The sequence below is a fragment of the Camelus dromedarius genome, chromosome 29 (genome assembly GCF_036321535.1).
Source record: "Camelus dromedarius isolate mCamDro1 chromosome 29, mCamDro1.pat, whole genome shotgun sequence".
Classification (NCBI taxonomy): Eukaryota; Metazoa; Chordata; class Mammalia; order Artiodactyla; family Camelidae; genus Camelus; species Camelus dromedarius.
The window spans coordinates 22803190-22820210 of record NC_087464.1 but is presented as its reverse complement, the minus strand read 5'-3'; the positions used below and the strand labels follow the sequence as shown (position 1 = coordinate 22820210).

Below are 17021 nucleotides of genomic sequence, written 5' to 3'. Positions count from 1 at the left end.
TGTCGCAGTCTTTCTCTCTGGTTTCTTTCTATCTCTGTGTGGATTGGGGTGCTGGGGGATTTGGGATTGGTCTGGGCTGGCCAGAGCCTCATTCAGCAGTGGCCGGGGACCAGTGTGTGGTGTGGTTATCCTGCTGGTAGCAGGGCATGCTGGCTGGCTGCAGTCACACGCCAGGCAGATGTTCCAGACTGAGCTGGGCCCAGCTTCCTCCAGTTCCTTCCTTGAGGCGGGTGGGAAATGGGGCCTCTCCTTCTGCCCTGGGCAGCTACCAGGACCTGGGGAGGGTGGGGGACCCCTGATCCCCAGTCATGGCCCAGCCCAGGAAAGGAGTCTGCTTTGTGGCCACATGAGGGTTGGGGTTGGAGGTGGCCCTCAGACCCAGCATCCTGTTGCTTCCTGGGCACAGGAGGGCCATGAACCACTGTGCCACGGCTGTGCCACAGCTCTAGCAGAGCCAGGCCTGGAGGAGACAGGGGGCCCCGGGCCCAGCTCAGCACCGCCCCCTGCAATCCCATGGCGCAGCCACACAGTCACAGACACAGTTGCCCGACCCAAAGCAGACACAGCGCACAACCTGCCCGCAGGCACACAGGCCACACTTGGCTCCACACACATGTATGCATGCTCATATGGTCACATAGTTGCACTCCCAGCCACAGTGCCACACACTGTCCCACATTTCCAGCCACATCCACATTAGTCCATGCCCACATACATGTCATCTGTTCAGTGTCTCAGCTATACCATAGTCCTGTGCAGTCATACCTTCACACAGTGACACACCCCCGCTCAGACACACATGGCCATAAAGCCACACAGGCACACATAGGTGATCTTGGACTGCACCTGGACCACCTCCTGGGGGAGCCAGCTGGGATCATCCATCATCTGACATCACCAAGTCCAATTCCTCATTGCACAGGCAGGGGACTTGAGGACTAGTGAGGGGTGGCAGTTGGCTGCATCATCCAGTGGAGCCAGGGGCTGCTCCAGGGCCAGAGCCCAGCTCCCGGTAGGCTCTGTGGCCTGGCCTTGCCCACCCCTGGGCCAGTCCCCAGGGCCAGGCTGCCTCCAAAGGCCCCTGGCTGAACTCGCCCAACAAAGCTCCAGGCATCTCCCATCTCCGGAGCCAAAGCGGAGGCTGCAGTGTCCACGAGAGCAGGAGCCAGGATGTGGTGGGCAGGGCCCAGGCCTGGGCGGGAGGAACATTCCTGCACCATCTCCTCCCCAACCCTGCGAGGACCGGCCCGCCCTGCCTGCCTGCCCGCTGACTCAGGCCTCCAGAAGCCAAGCCGGCTTGGCTCCCCCAACCACCCCCATCCACCCCAACCTGCTTCCCCACCACTTCGGCTCTGGTACCTCCCCCTGCTGGCTAGGGCAGGAGGAGATGGTAAGCCCTGGCAAAAAGACCATGGGGAAACAAAAATTCACCTCCCCCAGACATAGCTCTGAAGGGCTGATTGTGAAACCCTGCTCCAGGGTTCAACAAAGCTTTTTCCCTTTGGTTTTGTTTTGTTAGTCAAACCCCAATGCAGTCCAATCTGTTTAAAAAGCAGTGTCTCACACAGCTGTGGCCTCCTCGGTCCACACGGCAGCTCTAGTGGGCATCGCTGTTCCACTTCACAGACGCAGAGACCGAGACTTGGCCAGAGGGAGCACATGGTGGGGCCAGCTCTCTGGCTTCATTCCCCAAAGTCACCTGGATTAGCTCATGTAGGTCTGGAGGAAGAGGGGGTGGCAGATCTTCACTCCAGAGGTGTGAGAGAAAGGCTGGCACACCAACTGCTGAAATGTGGGGGGGCTCTGAGCATAGGGTGGGTGCCCCTGGGCCCCCCAGGGGTGAAGAGGCTGAAGGCAGCATTGCACAGTGGCGTCAGTAGTGACTCAGGATTGCTGTTTACAGGTGAATGTGTGCGAGGAATATCGTTTTTCTGCAGCTGACCTGATTTTCTCTTTTGCTTTCTCATTAACCCACATGGTAGGAAAGTAATTTGAAGTCAATTTGGAGACCCCCTTCTTGGCCCAAGGAGGCATACGTTTTAGGGGATGGCCCATTTGAAGACCCTAGGTAGGCCCCTGGCACTTTGAATTTTTAGAAGCTGAGTCCTTGGCCCTGTCACTCATGTGACCCAGTGCCCGTGTTGCACATTGAAGGCCACTCATGTATGCCTGCTTGAGCTGGGTTTGCTTAATTACTTGACAGTGTCTTTAGATATTTAATTAAACTATTCATTTTGATTTTGTCTTTTCTTTCATTTGCTTTTTCTGTTGGTGTTCTGCTACTTTTCCCCCCTTGGCTGCAAACGCTGTCATGGGTTCCCACAGAGCTCCTGCACCCTGGCGCTGGGCCTGGGGCGCCCACCGTGGTCCTAGGTTAGCCTCGGACCCTTTGGTCATCTTCGCCCACCTCCTGCCTTCCCACCGCCTGCTCCTCTGATTCCCCACCCTGAAGCCTCTGTGGGTCTGGCCCTTTCTCAGTTTAGGGCACTCAAGGTTCCAGAAATTGCCCCTGAAACTTTTGGGTCTCAGGGAACCTCAGGAGGCTGGGACAAGTCCTTTCTGTGGCCTGTGGCCCCTCTGGGGCTCATAGTCATTATTCCACAGCTCCCACCATGGGGTCCAGCGCGAGGTGCTCCAGGAGGCTGCTTAGAGCCCGGTATATCCCTTTGTCTTCTGAGGTCTGGTTCTACCTGGGAAGGGGCCCAAGTCCTGGCTGCTCCTGGACCTCCCAACTTCTGGGGCTTCTACTCCCCCAGGGCAAGCGGCACGGTGGTGGACACTGGGTGGCCAGTATTTCACAGCCACCCTATCTGCAAAAGATTATCAACATCAGACCAGGAAATGGGCCCAGTGAGGGAGGTGCGGAGTAACTGCCCACTGTGAGATGGTACACAGACCTGGGCCACCTGTGCTGGGAGGCACATAGCTGGTACCTGAGGTGGGAGTTGGAGGCTGGCTGGAGTCTGGAGGCACCTGGAGCCTCTTCTGGGCTGACATGATTCCCCTTGCTGCCATTTTGGAAGGAGTGCTCTGGTCAGGGTAGAATGAGGCTTTCCTAGACAGCCCAGCTGCCCCTCGGACAGCAAACCCCTCTTGGCTCCTTTCCCCCCACCACCCTGAGGCAGGAGCTGAGTGGTTGAGCCTGAGTACCAATCCTGCTCTACACATGCTTGTTTTAAGGATGTTTCTTAACTACTCCATGCTTCCATCTCTCCATTTATAACAGCAGTTCCAGACGGCTGTTACAAGGGTTATGTGAGCAAAACACAGGATCTGGACAGTGGCATGGCAAGTGCCCAGGAAGGAGTAGCTGGGATGACCAGCCTCTGAGCAGCCCTAGAGAGAGGCAGGGCCAGGAGTACTATTACCCAACTTCAGGAGTGAGAAAACGGGCAAGCCCTTTAAGGCCACACAGTAGGTAGATGCCCCACGTGGCCACCCTGTCTTCTGGGGAGCAGACTCCTTGGGGCTTCCTGGCTGTCGTGGTATTTATCAGTTCAGGGCAGAGGCGTCTCTGGGCCAGTGATGGTCACATACATCATCACGCACAGGATAGCAAGTCCCACGAGTTAAGAGATGCAGGCCCACAGCTCAGGCCTTCCCCCGGGTAGGTTCATTGGGGGACTTCAGGCAAGGTCACCACTCGGCCTCAGTTTCCCCCAATATCACTCAAGTGATGGTCATCCCAGTTACACAGGGGTGCAGGTTCACGAACGTGGACATGCTCACTGCTCTAGGTGTGCTGTGTCCTCAAAGCCACACAGGCCAGCGAGGTGGGGATGGGTCTGAGTGCACAACAAGGACTACCGCATGGCTGCCACGTGCTGCTCTGCGCTGGGCATCGGGCTAAGTACCTCCCCTGAGCTGCCTCATTGCCCACGATGGTCTGGAAGGTGAGAACTACTGCCAATATTTTCCAGCAGACAGAGGCTCAGAGGTACCGAGTCACCTGTGGGAGGTCATGCAGCTGCTTGGTGATGGACAAGGCTGAGTTCTGCCTGCACACAGGGCTGTGCCCTCCCCGCTGCATCAGGCCGCCCCTCCAAGACGGCAGGTCGGGCAGGGTGGGGGCAACTGTCCTGTTGCAGAGCAATTGCAGGAGTGCTGGGAATTGAGGGGAATGGGAAGTAGGGGCAGGTGGCAGGGGCTGGGGAGAGGTGGCCGTGTGTCATCAAGACAGTAGGTGGAAGGGCAGAGGGCTTGGCCCACAGAGAGCACCAAGCAAATATTGAATGAGTGACAATTTTCTGCAGGGCCTCAGGCTGGGGTGTGGGAGCAGGATCTGGCTATGGAGGAGGGGACTGGACAGATGAGGCCAAGTCCAGGGAGCTGGGGTCAGGGGCAGGATTCTGGTATCTGAGAAGAAAGTGAGCCAGGGGCCTCCTTGCTCAAGGGGCCAATATGGGGCAGGCGCCGGGAGTGAGAGCTGGCAGGGATGCCAATACTGGGGGTCCGGTGAGGGCCGAGACTGTGCTGGGGAGGGCGGGGGGCTGTGGCCTCAGGGCTTTGATGTGGGGCAAGGTGAGGCAGGCCGAGGTGGGGTGACGGGTCTGTGCCTGCGCCTTAGTTTTCTTCACGTTACTCATTATCAACTGCCAATCATATAGATGTGTGTATTTAACTTTTTGCTCGGAACTAATGCCATGGATTCCTGTGTGTCCACACAATTGCCTCAACAATCGTCAGCCCTGGGCCAGTGTTTTACTCCCCGACATCCCTTGCTTCCAGGAAACTCCAGACATCACACAGTCTCCTCTGCAAATACCCCAGCGCAGAAGTTAGAGTTTAAATGTGTCTGTGTGTTAGAGGGGGCTGGTGTCTGTCTTGCTTGGTGCTGTGTTCCCAGTGCCCAGCACGGTGCCAGCTCACAGCCAGGGACTTGGGCTGTGGGTATGGCTGTGTCAGGTGTCTGGGGAGGGGGTGTGTGTGGGTTCTGGTTTGCACAGTTGGGCTGCTGTCCGTGAGTGCATCTGCACATGCCCATGTGCATGGCCGTGTGTGGCAGTCCCTTGACTATGTGTGCGTGTGCACGTGTATGGGGCCACAGCAGCTGGTGGCTGAATGCATGCTTCTTCCCTGATGTCATCTCCCATACCCCCGGGACCCAGTGACTTGCTCTGGGGAGTTACTTCCCTTTTTCTCAGCAAGGCATAGGGTGTGAAAGTGTGGGAGGCGGGTATGCACAGATCCTGCCCCTGCCTTCTGGAGGGCTGGGTTCAAGGCCAGGGTGGCCAGGAGAGCCCCTCCCTGTTCCTCTCCGGCTAGCAGGAGACTGTGCCATTCCAGCTTCCAGCATTCGAGCCGGCAGGACGGCAGCTTCCTCCCTCCATGGCACTGCAGCCCAGCCTGGTTGGGCTGGCATCAGCTGGGTGGGGTGTAGGGTATGTATGTATGAGGGGTGGCGGTCTCCCATCCTGGCCAATTCTGAAGGCTCTTAGGGTGACTTCTGGGTAGTTGGGCAACAGAGACCACTCAAACTAGGGGGCAACTGGGTGCAGAGTTCCGGCCCAGGGCTCAGAGTCCCCTACTCCCCACCCTGGCTCAGCATCTTAAGGGGTTGTCCCTGGCAGGTGGGCAGTGGGAAGAAGAGTCTCCAGCCGAGCATCGGGTTTACTCCGGCTTCCACAGGAGCGTCTCTCAGCCTGATCCCCAGAGTCCTGTCTGCTCCAGGCCCGTCTCCTCCTCGCTCAGGCTCTGCATCATCTTCCCCCCTCCTCATGCTCTGCCTTTACCTCAGTGCTCCCTTCAGGGCACAGCCCAGGTGCCTTCTCCAGGAAGCCCTGGAGCTCTGCCTCCCTGAGCCCACCCCTCCCATCCTGCCCTCCACCCCTGTGGGCAGACAGGGTCTGGTGGGCCTCCTTCCACTTGGGTCCTTGGGGCCAAGCCTCCTCCAAGGGAGCCAGATGCGCCCCCCCAACAACCTCAGGGAGGTCCTCTGAATCAATGGGGTGAGGGTGGAGGAAGCGAGGTCAGAGATGGGCTGACAGCTTCTCCTGCCCAGAATTTGACCCCTTGCTGCACACCTCACTCTGGCTGCTGAAGGCCAGTGAAGCAGAGTGCCTCTGAAAGGGCGCAGGACACTTTGGCTCCCCCCAACCCCTGCCTCTTGTTTGTAGAAAAGCTGAAGTCCCCAGGCCTCCCTGAGTGTACAAGAGCAGCTCATGCAGCTGATTAGGACAAGCCTGCAGGCCCTGGGGGATGGCAACGACTCTGACCACCTATCTCAACGATTAACTGAGATTACGCCTTCATTTCTCTATAAAACTTTCATGGCTGAACAGAATCTTTGGAGATTTTTTGGGGGGGGATGCTGGGTCCACCGGATTGCAGGCATTCTGACTAAAAGCAACTTTCCTTTTTGTTACCAAGGCTGTTGCCCCCAGGATCATACCCCTGCCCCACCCTCAACTAGAAACCAATTACTCTTATCTCAATCTCAGGAGGCAGCAGCAGAGAAGAAACAAGAACTGGTTAGAAACTGCCCAGTCCAAGATGGTGGAGGACTTGACTTCCAGTGGAACTTGAGCCTCATTATAGGCGCATTGTAATATATTAACATGCTAAATGACACACCTACCAGCGCCATGAGAGTTGACGATTGTCATGACAACAACTGGAAAAGCCCATACAAGGACTGAAAAACAAAGACTTACTGGTTCCATCACACCCGGAACGAGGACATGATGGTGGAAGCCTCTCATAAACGTCCACGCAGCCCGACCTGGGCCGGAGCCATCCCTCCGCTCGTCTTGGCTGATGGCGCCCCACTCAAGTACCTCTTCCTTACTCTTGAGAGCTTTTCTTCCCTTCTCCCTGCTGGAGAACTTTCCTTCCATTTCCCCTTCTGAGCAATACAACGGCTGCTCACTTTGTCCCTCTGCCTCTGCTGTGCGAGCTCTTTCACAGCCGGCGGCAAGAACCCGCATTTTGGTGGGCTTCCTAATTTAGGGGCCCTTCCATCTGCTGACACCTCCATGCCCCTCTTCTCCAGATGGGGAACGCATGCATTTGGACTTCTGAGTATTTGTTCAGCACTACTAGGCACCAGGCACTGCGATGGCTATAATAAATTATAAAAATAACAATAATAATGCCAACTTTGACCTTTTGTGAGGCACCCACAACATGCCAGACCCGTGTGCTAGGCAATTCAATAACAACCACCCTTGTACAGCAACGAGTCACAGTGGCCACGTTTATCGAGTGTTTGCTATGTGCCCAGTGCTGCTCTAAGAGCTTTGCCACAGTGATGGCCCTTTGAAAAGAAGCCTTGATCAATTGCTCTGTTTTGATAGGTCCTAACTCTGGCAGAAGAGTGAGAGCTGGCCTGGGCCTCTGACTAGCCACATCCCATGGATGCTGTACAGACAGGAAATGGGCCAGAAATGAAGAAATCGGCTCTAGGCAGAAAGCAGGCAGGCTGCTCCCCTAGGCCTGGCTCCATACTCTCTGAGGTCAGTTATCCCATGTGAGTTACAACAGGCGGGTGGACTTGTACAAGGTCACTGGGCAGACACAGTCACCACCCCTGCCCTCCCTCCTTCAGTTTATGGGTTCTGTCCACAGATTCTTACGTTCTCAGAGCAGATCATGGGGCAGAGGGGCTGAGGTCCTGGGGCCTGGAACCTTCTTGGAGTCCCCAGGCCCTGCCCTGGCCCACCTATCCAGGTGCCCCCCCCCCCCCCCCCCACGAGGCAACCTTTTAGGAGGGCTGACTAAGGAGAGGACCTTCCGGCCTGAGTCACTGCCTTCCAGGAGTGCCCAGGCCCTGCCAGCCTCGCCCACCTGCCCGCTTGCTCAGCAGCCCTTTACAATAGGCTCCATCTTCCCCAACAAGACCCAGCAGAGCTCCCCCTGCCGCTCTCTGGCTCTTGGAGGTCTCTGCCCTGGCCAGCATGTCTGGCAGCCCTGGCCCACCCGCGATTGCCCTGGGGCCTCTCTAGGTGCCAGGAATCCCACTGCTGACAGAGGCATCCTTGGCATCTGGAGGGGTTTTGAGCCAGTGAATTGCTGTGTGATTGTGGTAAGTCACTCCTCTAAAGTTGGTAATCTGAGCCCCCAAGTTGAACACAGGGTGTCCTGCGGGTGGGGTAGAGGGGGTCACCCTTGGCTCTGCTCTGCTCCTTGCTCTGAAGGTTGGGATCAGGTGAGCCCTTCAGTGGTTGCACCAGTTGGCACAGGAGGATCTGAGGAGGGGCTGGAGAAGCAGGGGGAGGCTGAGTGTGAGGGGTTCTGGGTTTTCTCCCCCTCCTGTCCTATTTAATCAACTTTGACTCTATCTGTGGTGGGGTCCTGCATTTGATTTGGTAAAAGTGTTCTGCCCATGGAGTTCTGAGCTGACAGACTCCAGGTGTCTGGGTGGCAGGGAGCCATGGGTGAGTGTGGAGGGAGAGAGAGAGGTGAGCCCTGAAGAGTCTGGGGGGCACAGACCTGCTCCTTGAAACTCTAGGTCTGCCTGGGCCCTGGATGGGATGCGGGGCCAGAGCAGCAGTGAGGAGTCTGGCCAGCACCCCTGGGGGTTGAGGGAAGCCAGGGGAACCAGAGTGGGAACCCAGGAAAGGAGGTCTGGGTGGGCTTGGTGTTAAAGACCTCTTGGCCTGTGGGAAAGGAGGGGCTACGTTCTGACAATAGATGTTTACCAGTCGTCTCTACATACCCAGCACTGGGCTGGCTGGACACTGCCCTGAGGGAGTGCACAGCGTTGAACTATGTTTACGACAAGGTGCAGAGGGCTGGGGCCTTCGCCCAGGCTGGGAGCCTCAGCAACCTGGGATGGGAGGAGAGTTAGGCGCCCCAAAGTCACTCCCAGCACCAGGGTAGCACACAGGCTGGGGGCCACAGCTGGCATTTGTTCTGGAGGCAGAAGGGAAGGTCAGTGTGGCAGCCTTGGTCCAGCGTCTCTTGTTCCCCATCCTCTGCAGGCTGGAGAGCTCTGGGAGGCCCATCCCTCCTTCCTGACCAGGCCTGGGTGGGTCCCAGACTTGCAGCTTCTTCCCCACCTCTGCTGGCTGCTGCTGCTGCTGCTCTGCCCTGGGGGAGACCCTGAGGGTGACCCTCGCTGGACACGTCCCTTAGTCCCTCCCTCTGCAGATGGGGAGGGGACAGGAAGGGAAGGACCAGTTGGACTGCAGAGGGCAGGGGGCTGCTACACGCTCCAGGGACCTGAGAGGTGAGGGTGGAGAGGGCTCCTCCCTGCAGACCCTCCCCCGGGATCAGGGCTGGCTGCTGGCCTCGCCCTCCTCTGCCTCTGACTTAGACGACCCATCTCATTTGGGCTTCAGGACCCAGACACTGGGTCACTTGAGCCCTTTTTGACCTCACAAGGTATCAGAAGGAAGCCTTGGGTTGAGCTCCAGGCTCTGGGCTAACAGAGCTGGCAGTTCCCAGGCTGGGGGCTCGGGGAGCGCCTCCAGCTGAGGCTGTGTTTGGGTAGAAAAGTTCCTTCTTGGCCACTGGTTGATTTAACCAAGGGCTGCTTCTGTCTTTAGTGGCTCTTAGGACACAGCACAACCCACCAGTTACCCTGGTGGCCACAGAGGGCTCTCTGAGGAGCTGGCACCTTTTATGAGGACAGCAGCTGTCGGTTAAATATTGTCCCTCCATTGCCCTGAGAATGGAAATGTGACCTGGAGGTAAGCTGGGCGTGCTCGGCATCAGCTGCTGCGTGGCTGCCCCGTCCACGGAAAGGCCTGACACTCCCTAAGGAGAGAAGGAAGCAGCCAGAGCCAGCTGCCCTCCCACTCTGGGCTTCCCCTCACAGCTAGCTGACGCCGCTGGATTAGGGCACACATCATGGTGTGGCAGTTACTCACTGGCATGTCTGGGGCTCTTCAGGAAGGGCTGGGTAAATTTCTATCTTCATCTCCCACAGAATTTTTGGCACCAAATGCCCTTGCCAATGCCTGACTAATCCTAGCGGTAACTACCCAGGGATGGCGTTAACTGAGAGGAACAAGGAGGGGATGGGGATGTGGAGACAGGGGTCCAACAGGTCTGGTCCCCGTCTCAGTTCCACTCATTTGCCAGGGCTCCCTCACATGTGACAGCCCGGAACAGGAAACCCAGCCAGAGAACCCTGGGGGGCTGCCCAGGTACCTCCATTTCTTTAAGGTCTGGAATCTTCAGGGCCCAGAGGAAGATGCCAGCACCCCTGGCAGTTCCCATTGGTCAGGAGAGGTTGGTAGGGGAAGGGGAGGTGGACCATTTCTCCTGCTTCTTATTGGAGGATGATGGTTCCAGCTTTGTGGGTTCCACAGCTGCCATAGCAACTCCACTTAAAGGGCCAGCTCCTGGAATCAGGAGAGGAGCTCAAAGGGAGCCCCTTCTTTAGCACCTAAGAGGCTAAACCATTGATGATAGTGGTCAGGGCTTCCAGCTCGGGACCTGGGGATTTGGGCCCCTCTGGTAACCCCTATTCTGCTCCCCACACACTCTCTACCACCCTTTCCAGCTCTGCTGTCAGCTTGGTTCTAGGGATGGGCAGGACATCCTGGCTCTTGGCTTAACATGGTCAGCTGTGGGGACTGTGAGAGGGCCACAGGCAAGGAGCCCTGAACTCTGAAGTTTGTGTGTGTGTGTGTGTGTATTACATAGGCAAGTATTCATCTCCGTGTTGTTTCTGAAGGTCTAAGGTCTGAGACGGTACAGCTGTGAGCACAAGTGCACATGGTGTGTGTGTGTAAGAGGGTCAGAAGCTTCTGGACATTCCCGAGCACTTGTACACAGGTTGGCTCCTATCGTCAGTGCCTGGGAGGAACTGGCTCCTTAAAGGAAGGAATGGTGAGTTATTTTGCAAGGTAGGAAGCAAACCCCTTAAGCCTCGGGTGCATGTGTATCTGAAATCTGCAAGGGATTGACCTCAATCGGGGCCCCACATTTAGAATGGGTCCCGAGGTTGGTGCGCCGGTGAAAGACCCCCCCCCCAGGTCCTGGCAGGGCAGCTGGCACGCCGCCTGGCCCGCTGGCCAGCCCAGGCTTAGAGGAGCCGGAACAGTGCCAGCCGGTGCCAGCGCACTTGGGGTAGGGCAGGCCAAGCTGTGCGGACATAGAGGGTGTCGTCAGGCCTCCGGGGGAAACCCGAGCCGAGGCCAGATCCTGCCTGGCGGGTCTGTCCCTATGTTTCAGCTTACGCTCCCAGGGAAACTGGTTGTCCTGGGTGGAGACTGGCCCCAGATATCAGGGCCCTGAGGATGCAGCCTGGAGCTCCCGGGAGAGGCAGGGCAGAGCGCGGGGTGCGGTGTGAAGACGCCCTTGGCAGGGCCCCTGGGTGAGGCTGGCCTGGGGGTGCTGGAGAGACCAGGCTTGTGAAAAGAAGCTGGGGCCAGGATTGCGAGCTCTGGGTATAGCGACACCTCTGCAGGGCCCCCATCTCCGGGCTCCAGACCCCCTCCGTGAAGGGGAGGCTCTCAGTGTGGCAACAGGAATCGGCTGGGCCTTGGGAGGTCTAGTCCACGGCCGTCTTGCTGTGCATGGCTCTGGACGACCCTCTTCTCTCTGTCAGTCCCTTTAGGTCCTCTGGGGGCCCGTTCAGCAGTGATCTACCAGGATTCCAGGTCTCCTCCCGGACCTTCTGAGAGCAGGGAGGCTCTAGGAGGCCAGATGCTGACACATGAAGGGCATTGTCGGGACTGGTCCAGAGGCAGGACCGCAGGGAGGAAGGAATCTCCTCTTTTGCCCTAGCTCCCGGTTCAGATGTTACCCACGTCGAGGCACAGGGAACAGGTGATGCAGGTCAGCTGCCAAAGGCTGGCTGGGGCTCTCCACCCCCAATCCAGCTGTCCCCAGCCCCCCTTCCCCACCAGATCTCACAAGGGCTCTCACACTGCTTGTTTTCTGAGGACTTCAACCTACTCCCAAGGCCTGGGGTGTCCCCTGGGACCCAGAATCTGTCTCCACTGCCCTTGACACTGGGAGACCCTCCGAAGGCAAAGGGCCAGAGGGTGGTGTCTCCTTAGCAACTCACCGAGGGTCCTCTGAAGGTGCTGTGTCTCAGACCCATTTCTGACCAATGATGGGTTCTCGGGCCAAGTACAGGGGCAGCTGGCTTTTCGGAACTCTTGCTGCTTGCTCTGCCTTTGAGGAGCAACCCTGGTCCTCGTTGAAGGTTAGAGACTGGCAGAAATCTTCCTTGTGAAAATCTCCAGGGAGTTGAGGGGAGGCACTTATGGTGGTCTCCTGCCTCCCCATCAGTGCTATGTCCCAGCCTTGGGACCCCCATGACTCTCTTTCTCCTTACCTTTGCTAAGAGGTGGATGGAGAGGCACAGGGTAGTGGAGGCCAAAACTCAGGCTAAGAAATCTGTGGCTGGGACTTTGACATCCGTCAGTTTCATTTTTTTCCCCCTTTAAGCTCTTTGGAGAGAGCCTAGCCTATCTCTACTAAAGCAAAGGGTTTTGGTTCCATCCCACAAAGATTGGCCCACTTGCCCACACAGGTTGGGGCAGAGGAGATCTGAAAGGCTGCAGGAGGTAGAAATTCAGGCCCCATCTACCCTGGTGGCTGAGGCCCAGCAGGATGGCGTGCATCTGGGGGAGTGAAGGCTGGTGTGGACGAGGGCCCCATGTGTGGTCAAACAAACAACACGCAGCTGTCCAGAACCTCTGAAGCACCGTTTATCCAGACCCCATGGGGTGAGTGCCCCTAGGTACCCACCCCCCCAGCCCTGCAGCAGCCCTTGGCCTGAGACCCTGCATGCTCCCCAGCCCAGTCCACTAGAGGGCCACAGACCCACGCTTGTTTAGCCGTCAGCCCATCAAGGTGGGGCCAAGGGAGCAAGCTGGCCTCAGCCCCCCGGCATCCCACACCTCAGGTCTCCATCGGTCTGGGCTAGTTCAGCACCGTGTTAAATAGCTCCCTTGCAGTCCCCTTAAATAGACGCATCCCACAGCGACCCACCCGCCTTGCACCTTGGATATATTATTCTACTGGCTTATGCCTTCCCAAGAGTGGAGGGGCTCTCTCCTCCTGCCCTCTGCTCCAGGGAATACCATCTCCCGAAAACCCAGGGGGAAAGTTTTCCTCTCAACCCTGGAGCAGAGATGAGGGGAGGCCTGGCTTGGAATGGAAGAGCCAAGAACTCCCGTCTGTCCGTCCCTTCCCTTTCTTCTCCTTGCCCTCTTAGCGGCCTGGGTCAGACGTGACTTACCCAAGGTCACAGACCCAGGACCCAGAGTCCTGATCATCTATGAGGTGGCTCTGGTTTTGACAGCTCAAGCCAGCTCCAGGGCAGGGGACTGACCCCCAGCCTGCCTCCACCCTCGGCCCCTTGCAGTTTTCCCAGCTCGGAGTGAGCTCCGGAGATTTCAGCTCTTGACTCCACTCAGTCCTGGACCCCTGGAACTTCCTCTCAGCGTCCCCCATCCCTGGTGTCCCCAGGGCTCTCTGGCTCTGGGGATACTCAGACAGCACCAGGGTGTGGGGACAACGGGGCTGGGGGCTGAGCAAGCCTGTCCCTGGCTCGATCAGCATCTGGGCCCAGGCCAGGCCTCACACCCAGTACTGGCCGTTCTTGAGGGCAGGGTTGGATGTCCGGCAGAACTGTAGCAGCTCTGGATCAGGCTGGGCCCCGGGCGGGGCTGCCTGGCCGGGCACGGCTGTGAGCGGGATGGCCTGGCCTGGGTCCACTTTGCGAAAGGTCTCGGTGTCACCGGCCAGGCCGTTGCGAGGCTTGGCCGTCAGCACCTGGACGTCGTGTTTGCCCGTCTTGTTGCGTTTGCGGAGGTAGAAGAGCAGAGGCAAGATGAGCGCCAGGAGCAGGAGGACCAGGCACACGGGGATGATGACGCTGAACACGTTAGCCTCGAGGAAGCCCAGGAAGCTGCCCTGGGCCGTGGTGGGTGCAGGGCTGGAGGCCACCGGGTCTGGCTGGCCTGTGGAGGTGCTGCTCTCTGGCTGTCCTGCCTGTGTCCGAGCTGCCTCGGGCAGACTGAGCAGGGCCACTCTGTAGGGCCGGGCCGCGCTGTAAGGCTCAGTGGCAAAGTCCAGTGAGGCCACGGCAGGAGGGACACCCCTTGCCCACAGCTCCAGAGTGAGACTGTCGCCTGCAGGGCCGGGAGACACACCGTCTGGCCTGCCCACCTCCAGCCCCAGCCTCCCATCCTCAAGGTCCTGCTGGGTGAACTGCTCCACTAGCTGGCCTCCCCAGGGCTCTGTCCTGGCCCGGGGCACGCGGACCAAGCGACCGTGCTGGGGTCCCGCCAGAAGCCGGAAACGTGGCACACTGCCCGTGCGGTTGGCCAGCTCCCCTGCATCTAAGACGGTGGGGTCCAGGCGCAAGGTGGCACCCTGGGGCCATGGCCCGCCTGTCCACATGTGCAGCAGAGCCCTCACGGTGATGTTCACTGTGGCGGATGTGTTGGCACCCCTGGCCAGTGCCAGAATGCTGAATTGGTCATGAGAGGAGGAGAAGTTGGTGAAAGCAAAGACCACTTCGCCCTGGTCCACCTGGAGCTGGCTGAAGGCTGTGGCGGGCTGCCCACCCACCAGGAGATGCCCGTACTGGGGCCCCTGGATGAGGTGGTAGGCTGCATCCGGCTCTTCCCGATCGGAAACCACTTGGAGCTGCTGCCGGCTCAGGGAGGAGCGCCCTAGAGCTTGGGGCACCTCTAAGGGTGCCCGCAGCTGCACCTCGATGGCTGAGGGCAAGACGTCCACGGCCAGGGACATGGGCAGGGGCGGGCTGGCCCCATCAGACACGCTCAGCTGGAAGAAGCCTGCCACGCTGCTGCCGTTGGCCACGAAGGCCAGCCGCCCTGCGTCCACGTCGGCCTGAGTGAAGCGGGTCCCAGGTCCCAGGCTGGCCCCCGCCAGGCTCAGGAACCCGTTGTGGGGTGCCCGCTGCACCTCGTACTCGATCTCCCCGGGATCCGAGTCTGGGTCCACCACACTCAGCTGGGCCCGGGAGATGGGGCTGCGGGAGCCCCGGGTGAGCTGGAGTGGGACGGAGGCCTGTGGCCGAGGTGGCCGCTCATTCACGTCCCGCACCGTGATGGTGAAGGCCGCTGAGGTTTGGGGTCCCACCACCGAGGCCCCTGCTGGTCCCTGGAGGTGGGCACGGAAGCGAAAGCCATCCTGCTGGGTGCCCCCGCCGCCATGGGCGTACACCAGCTGCCCTGCGGCCAGCTCGGACTGCAGGAAGTGGGGCCGCCCAGTGTGCAGAGGCTCCTCGGACACCAATAGCTGGCCCCGCGTGGGGAACTGCGTGATCTGGAAGAGCACGTCATGCTCTGCGCGCTGGGGCGACGGAACGCTGGCCAGGAGGTTGGAGGCATCCAGGGCAGCCGTGGTGATCTCAGCCCGCTGGCCTTCAGAGACCCAGAGACCTGGGGGTGGGACACAGGCTATGAAGGCCTCCTCCACTGAGGGGAGAGCCTCAGACCTGGGTCCCCAAGGCAAGGCTGTGCCTCCCCACTCAGACAAATGCCGCAGGTCAGGGCTCAGGGACCCAGGAGGCCAGGATCGTGATCTCTTGACCTCAAAGCCTCCCCACCTGCCCACCCGCACTGTAAGTTACCAGGTCCTGGATGCTGACACGAGCAGCTGACCGTGGCCCTGTGTCCCCTCCTCTCTGGGCCTCTCCCAGTGTCTCCCCCAACTTTGCCAGCCCATCATGGTGTTCACCTTTGTTCCTCCATAGGCGGCTGGGGCGCTGGGGACAGGCAGCCTCGAAAGACACAGACACATCCAGGGTGGCGGCCAGGTCGGGCGCAGGGGGTGAGGACAGCCGGAGCTCCAGGGTGTCGTGGGCCTCCCAGAAGGGCTCAGGGGGCATCTCATGCTCATACAGAACATTCCCAGCATAGACCTGTGGGGAGACCCCACTGCTAGCACGAGAGGCAGGTCCTGCTTGTGGTGCCCAGGAGCCCCCTCACAGGCTGGCACTCTCCCTGACCAGCCCTCAGTGCCCAGCCTCCCGAGAGGCTCTCCCCACTGGGCCTCGCTCCATGTCTGATGCCCGGGCTCTTCCTCACCAGCTCAGCGGGTCACCATAAAACAGCCACGTGGCAGTGAAGAACCAGGCTCTGCAGCCTGAGTCAAAGTCCAGCTCTGCCACCTCGGGCAAATCACTCACTCCTCTGAGCCCCTGGGGAAGGCAGCGCTCGGTCCGGGCTTCTCTCGACAGCAGGTCTCTCCTCCTTTGCGCGAAAGCCCTGCCCTCTTCCCTGCTGAAGACGCCGCTTTGAACGTCTCCTGTCTTTCTCCCATGGCGTCAATCTCCCCACCGATGGAGCCTTCCCGTCTTCGCACAACTACGCTATCCTTCCCCCTGGGAGAGACAGCTTTTCTTGACCTCACTTTTCTCACCAACATTTGCTCCCACCTCCTCCTTTTTTTTTTTTCTCCCTTGCTCTTCTTTGTAGCAGAACTCTGAAAACAGTCTGTACTCTCCCCCAGGCTGTCCTGAGCACATGCCAGCCAGGCACCCGCTCCTGTTGTCACAAGGGCATAACGGCCTCCGGGTTGCTGGACCCAGGGGTCCTCAGGCCTCCTCTCGCTCACGTGCTCAGCGGCACCAGACACAACTGCGCCCACCCACTGGCTGCAGGAGGGGTTTCTGCTCTCTTGGTTTTCCTCCAGCCTTACTCGTTGCTTTTTGCCAGTCCCTCCCCTTCCCCCCAGTGTCTGCAGATTGGCCTTGAGATTCTGTCTACAGGCACTGCCCACGTGCTCTGGGGGGCGGATCTGACATCCTCAAATGCAAGCCAGGAGACAACCCCCTTATTTGTATCTCCAGCCCAGGCTGCGCCCTCCTGAACTCCAGGCATATATCCACCTGCTCCCTGGCAGCTCTGCGGGGATTGTCTGAGGGACATCTCAAACTCGGCAGGTCCTAGACGGACCCCTGACCTGCCCTGCCACCTCCAGGCTTCCCACTGCAGATGGCACAGCTCTGGCTTTCCGGTGGCTCAGGCCCCAAACCTTGAGTCACCCCGACTCCTCTCCTCCTCACACACCATTGTTCCCGCCTGGATTATTGCCAGAGCCTCCTAACTGTGCCCTGGCTTTGGCCCCTGCTCCATACC

The 17021-nt window shown here is 59.0% G+C and overlaps 1 protein-coding gene across 1 annotated transcript in view; it reads right to left on the bottom strand.

Annotated features, from left to right (window-relative positions):
- Positions 1–12326: 12326 nt before the first annotated feature.
- The window catches only part of CSPG4 (chondroitin sulfate proteoglycan 4), a 35292-nt gene continuing 30597 nt past the window's right edge, over positions 12327–17021 (bottom strand). Inside the window, exons 9-10 of the mRNA XM_010977853.3 lie at positions 15619–15802; positions 12327–15320 (exon numbers count right to left, since the gene is read on the bottom strand). Of these exons, the coding sequence (XP_010976155.2) occupies positions 13486–15320; positions 15619–15802 (2019 nt within the window). The 3' untranslated portion in view covers positions 12327–13485. The remainder of the gene's footprint in view (positions 15321–15618; positions 15803–17021) is intronic.